A 5907-nucleotide genomic window follows, 5' to 3' on the forward strand; every position below is an offset into this window, starting at 1 on the left:
CTTGGTCATATCTTTATATGCATCAACAAAGAAGCTAGTGGATCAAATTCACACATAGGGTAGCTCACGAGGATACAGACATTTAGACCTTTAAGAAGAACTGGCACAATCAACATCATTCAGATGAAAGGAGGAGCATTCACGAAATAACCCTAGTGTCAGGAAAGAAGGCATGTGAAACTAGAGGTTGTTCGAGCTTAAGTCAGGTAGGATCGAGGCCTCCATGATGGAAACGGGCTGGGCTTGCATCTACTTCTGTGGAGGTGACAGATTTAAGTCTTACAAGTTTCATATTTTGTTCTAGAAAAAAGAGTTTCATATTTGAATTTTAGCCGCGTTATCTGAGGTTTCACTGGATCTGGAACTGGATGTCAACATAGCAGCTATTGATTTTGTGCTGGATGTTCTGCATCTTCCCAGTTTCAGCGAGAATCGGAAAATGATTTCTGCATCTACACTAAGGCAAACATGGCTTATTATCTTTCCTTTAGGCAACCTGGGAACCTGAAACGGAAAATACTACTAAGCTAGGATCATCACGGGAAGTACTGCTAAACATCACTCTAAACAAAACTAATGCTAGTTTCTCTTCTTTCTCTTTTCAATCTATAAATTTCATACAATTTTTTTCTATGTTTATCCAAATTGTTCACATGCTTTTCTTAACTTACTTTCAGCTACAACCACAGTCCAGCTCCAGCTACTAAATCCAATGACCTTACCAGCTTTCTTTCCAAGTACTAAGCCGATGGTACTAAAGCCAGCGAGGTACTGCTTGAGACAATCTACATTCTACCAGTGGTACTGAACATGGACTTGCGTGGTTATAGAGAGAAAAAGAACACAGCTGACACTTACATTGTCTCAAGAACACAATCTGGGACCTGAGAATCTGAGATCATGGTAGAGATGATCACAAACAATGAAACAGCAAAATGCAGAATTATAACGAAACTTCACAAGACCTAACCAGACGCAGCGGATACACGAAGAATGAATTGCAACAGAACATTTCACTAAGTTAGCTATAATGCAATCATGTAATTTGACAAGCAACACTCCAAGCTCTTCTGAAAATCAGGTTTGAGTTGCTACCCAACAAAGAGGACAATCTTCCCTAAATGCATCACCAGCTACTACAAACAGGAAACCGGTGGTATATTGGCTAAATATTGAGAGAAACCACTGAATGATCTTCAATAAAGAAACCTCGATAAAAAAAAATCAAGGCAATTCTTCAGTTCAAAGACAAGCAAAGACACGAGGCAGATCATTTGCCAACTATTTCAAAAGCTGACCAAAACCACTTCATAGTTTTCGATATGAGCCTGTACATTCTAACATCTCTTCTATCACATCATTGAACATAACAAGAAACATAGATTCTTCCTTGAAATGGAAAGCACATAAAGTGAAATAAAAAAAATATGATTCCAAACGATGCAATACAAAGACAGAATTATAACAGTATGTTTCAATACCTAACCAGATGCAATGAACAAGAATGAGTTGCAACAGAAAATTCCAATGAGAAATTAATGTAGTGCTCCCAACTCTTGTAAAAGTTCAGATGCTGCTTGCTGGTCAATAAGGATGATAATATGCATCAAATCATCATAAGTTACAAAAAAAGGAACAGGAAGCACATGCATTTTTTCTAAAATTTAGTATTTAGAATAGGAGTGGGTAATCTCTCTAAAAGAAGACACTAATAAACAGACAGGACAATAAAAACATAGACGATGCAAGTACAATTGCTAGCTACTCCATTCTTTGTTGTCCTGTATTAAGTACTCCCTCCGTCCTGATGTATCTAGACATGTTTTAGTTTTAGATACATCTGTATCTAGAAAAATTTAAGACAAGTAATTTGAGACGGAGGTAATACTATTGACTAGAATTGACTATTGAGTACTAAGAAAGTAATTGACTATTGAGTACTAAGAAAGTAAGAAGACCAGTACCTAAAGGGGAAAAAAGAATTCCATTCTTGAAGTTCATGAAAACAGAGGCATGAGTCAGAGCAATTGGAAAACATTTCAGATCCTAATCCAATTGATTTGTAATTTTAGCATCAACACTCACAGCAGCCACTTCAGCCCAAAAGGGTATTCAAAGAAATATAAAGCAAACAGGTAACACCGTAACAGCCAGAGCTTCTTAATCATAACAATTTATACATCAACAAAAGAAAGCTAGTGCGCTCATAGAGGATCAAGTTAATACATACTGCAGCTCACGTGGATACGGAGAGCTAGGCATTAAGAAGCACCACCACACTCAACAACCTTCGGTCAGATGAAAGGCGAAGAATTGATAACATAACCCTCTAGTGCCAGAAACAGGTTATGTGAAACTAGAGACTGTTTGAGCCGAAGTCGAGCAGGACGGAGGAAGCTGCGGTGGAGACTAGCAACCAACTTGCCATCAATGTCAACCTGAAGTAGCCAGTCGTCGTCAAATTTGGCCAGCAAGAGCACATCACCATGACAAGATGCGGGCATTAGCTCCCAACAATCTCCAGAATTTTGAAATTGCACCATGATCTCTGCGATGGGCAATTCAACCCGGCGTTTAAAGGCCCAGACCTCACCTTCATAGTCCTGCATCACCCAGATATCAACAATTGTAGCTTGTGCATTCAGACTGAACATGCCAAGCATATCACTCATCTCAAACAGGTCGCCATTGTGATGGTCAGAAACAATTGGAGAGTGCATCTGACGGAACGACTCGGTGGTGGTGTCAAATACCATTATCAGCCCGTCTGTGTGCCAATGCAGGCTACCACGGAAAAGGGTAGATCCGCGGAAATACAAGAGTTCCTTGGCATCAGGGCCTGCTATGTGCCTCGGCTGCTGGTCGGAGCCCAATGTGAAGACGTAGGAACCTCTTTGAGGATCGCCCTCGAACCTCCGGGCCAGGTACAACAATAATCGGTACTGGCCGGTAGGGCTGTGCGGGTACATCCCCAAGAGCCTGAAGTCATCAAGCCGGTGGAGGGGAGCATATTGACGAGTGACCGGGTTGCAGATGGAGAGAGATGGGACACCATTATTCCAGGTGCGTAAGAGGAGGAGGCCGTCACAGCATGCCCTGAGAGAGATGCCGGAGGGGGCATCAAGTCGGGCGACGGAGTGGAGCTTGTCGGCTGCGCGTTGGTCGCATGTGATGATGTCTATGGAGGATTGGTCGTCGCTGTCGACGAAGAGGAGGGGGAGGGAGGGCTGGCGGGCGTGGTGGGCGAGGAGGAAGTCGCGGGCGGAGGTGGCGCGGCGCCAGGCGCGGCAGACGGCGCGGCAGCGGAGGAGGGGCTTGGGGGGCAGGCGGACGAGGATCTCCCAGATGGAGATCTCGTCCGGGAGGCCGTGGAGAGGCGTCGGCCCTGCAGCCTCCGCCATGGTCGCGGGCTGGGAGTTCCCGATCCGCCTCAGACGAGTGGTGGCGACCTCAGCCGGGAGGAGAGGCGGCGATCCGGCTGCGGACGCCGGATCCGGGCGGTAGCTCTCGATCCTCTCTCGCGCGCGCGGAGTTGGGGTGGAGTTGTGGCAGTGACGGCGGCGGAGTGAGTGTAGTAGGTTTTCCTCTCTGTCTCTCTCGCGGAGACAATAGTACGGCTGCATTTGGGCTTGGCCCAGTTTTGTAGCAAGCGTGAGTTCTCGCAAAAATAGGAAAAGCTCTTGGCCCAGCTCAAAAAAAAAAGGAAAAGTCTTGGCCCAGCTCCAAAAAAAAAAGGAAAACCTCTTGGCGAGGAGAGCAACCCGGCCCAGAGCAGCAGTAGCCGCGACACGTTGAGGGATGCAATGGTTGCACTAAGGGCGTGTTCGGGGGGACTGCCTATATGACGCTCTTTGCGTCAAAAAGCTGGGGCTTCGCACAGAGCGTCTTAGTTCGTGGGCTTTCTGGGCCTTTTTTGTCCACAGTAGCGACTGGCTCAAAAAGAAAAAGAAAAGGAGTGCGCTCACAGGGAATCGAACCCTGTATTCTGTCCTGGAGAGAAGATGATATAACCAACTGAACTAGTGACCATTCGTGATTACTTCGCAACACCAACCATTAAGAACCGAACTCTAGCGCAGATTCGAAGAATTTAAGAAATTATAAAAGCAATTTTTCAAAGCAGCTAAAATCATAAATGCTAAAAAATATTTGTTGAAAATCATGAACAGTTTTCTGAAATGGGAACATATTTTGTAATTCCAAAACAAAATTTGGAAAAGCAAAGTTTTTTTTTGGGGAACGTAAAGCGAACATTATTCTGAATCTCCTAAAAAATGGAAACATCAACATTTAATAAAAAATTATAAACAATTTTTAAGTTCCAAATAATTTTTCAAAACGGGGACATGTTTTGAACCACTCGAACATTTTTTGAAACTTGTGAACAAAAATTTGAAACTGAACAATTTCAAAACTCAAAAATGAAACTATGCACATTTTTTTAAATTTGCGAACAATTTATTTAAAATGGGAACATGTTTTGAACCGCTTGAACATTTTTTGAAATTTGTGAACAAAAATAATGAAAACAGGAATATTTTTTGAAACTCCGAACAAAATTCAAAAGCACGAACATTTTTTGGATCAATGAACAAAATTTGAATACGGGAACACATTTTGAAATTCCGAACAAAATTTCAAAAATGAACAGTTTTAAAACTCCCGAACAAAATTTCAAAACGCGAACAATATTTTAAAAAGTGAACATTTTTTGAATATGTGAATTTTTCTTGAAATCGGAAACAATTTTCTGAAACTCCGGAACAAAACACAAACAAAACTTTGAAAATCGAACATTTTTTGGAAATATGAACATATTTTGAAAAAGAGAACATTTTTGAAAAAGGAAAAAGAAAAGAAACAATAAACAAAAAATGAAAAGAAAAAGGAAACAGAATAAAGAAAAAGAAAAGGAATGAAAATAAAAAACGGTTCAGGAACCTTCTAGAAGGTTCCCAAAACCAGAGAACAAATTTGAAAAATCCCGAACAAATTTGGAAGAGCGGACATTTTTTGAATATGTGAACAAAAAATTAAAATCTAGTACATTTTCTGAATTTCGAAAGTTTTGAACTTTTTTGTGTATCAAGAACATTTTTTGTATTTTGAGAACATTTTTTCAAAAACTGAACATTTTTTTTGAAACACAAACAAAACTTAAAATTTTTGATATTTTTTGAAAAAAAGAGAAGAAAAGAAAAATAAATGAAAAAGAAATAAAAAGAAAATTCTAAACATTTTGTAAAAATAAAATGGAAAAATATGAAAAAGAAAGGAGCAAGAAGAAAGAAAAAAAGACAGAAAAAAGAAGGGGAAAACGAAAAAAAGGAAAGAAAAAACCGGTTCAGGAACCTTCTAGAAAGTTCCCAAAATCAGAAAAAACCGGCTTGGAACATTCATAGAAGGTTCCCAAAACAAGTAGGATTGGAACGCTTAACAGGCTAGCCCGCCCACGAGCGCTCGGGCGATAGGGTGTGCGGAACCCCGACTGTTTGCCGCAAAGAGCGGCAAATAGGATTTTCCGTGTTCGGGAGCCCTCCGGCTCCTCAACTCCTCGACTCCGGGTCGGGAGCTGGGCCGAACAGCCCAAACCGTGGCTATGGAGTCAAGAAGCTGGCTGACCGCGTAGTGTAATTTATGAGGAGTTGAGGAGTTGGTGATTTGCTACTCTCAGAAATTAAAGAAGCTAGAGTTGGCAGAAATCACAGACAGAATGCCACCGCCGAGCGGAAAACGGTTCGGCGAGCCAACCCACAACCCACGACTATTCCTTTCCCTCCTCTTGTCCCTATCAAAAACAGTATCCGCCAGAAACAGCCTGCAACACGGGGCACCGGCAGCCTGGGAAAGTAGACGCTACGGTGCCGAACGTAACGCTACTTCTGTTTTTTTTACGCGAAGTTGGAA

At 41.9% G+C, this 5907-nt stretch overlaps 1 protein-coding gene across 2 annotated transcripts in view; it reads right to left on the reverse strand.

The window, feature by feature from the left end:
- Positions 1–3572, reverse strand: part of LOC119275033 (F-box protein At5g49610-like) — a 4718-nt gene extending 1146 nt beyond the window's left edge. The window contains exon 1 of one of the 2 annotated variants that reach the window (XR_005135423.1): positions 2231–3572. Coding sequence is in view for 1 of the 2 variants with exons in the window: in XM_037555804.1 (XP_037411701.1) it covers positions 2295–3401 (1107 nt within the window). In the remaining variant the exon portion in view is untranslated. Of the gene's footprint in view, positions 1–2094 lie in introns of those variants that run through there. The other variant, XM_037555804.1, reaches the window with a different exon arrangement.
- Between the last annotated feature and the right edge of the window lie 2335 nt (positions 3573–5907).

The sequence above is a fragment of the Triticum dicoccoides genome, chromosome 3B (genome assembly GCF_002162155.2).
Source record: "Triticum dicoccoides isolate Atlit2015 ecotype Zavitan chromosome 3B, WEW_v2.0, whole genome shotgun sequence".
NCBI classification, from domain to species: Eukaryota; Viridiplantae; Streptophyta; class Magnoliopsida; order Poales; family Poaceae; genus Triticum; species Triticum dicoccoides.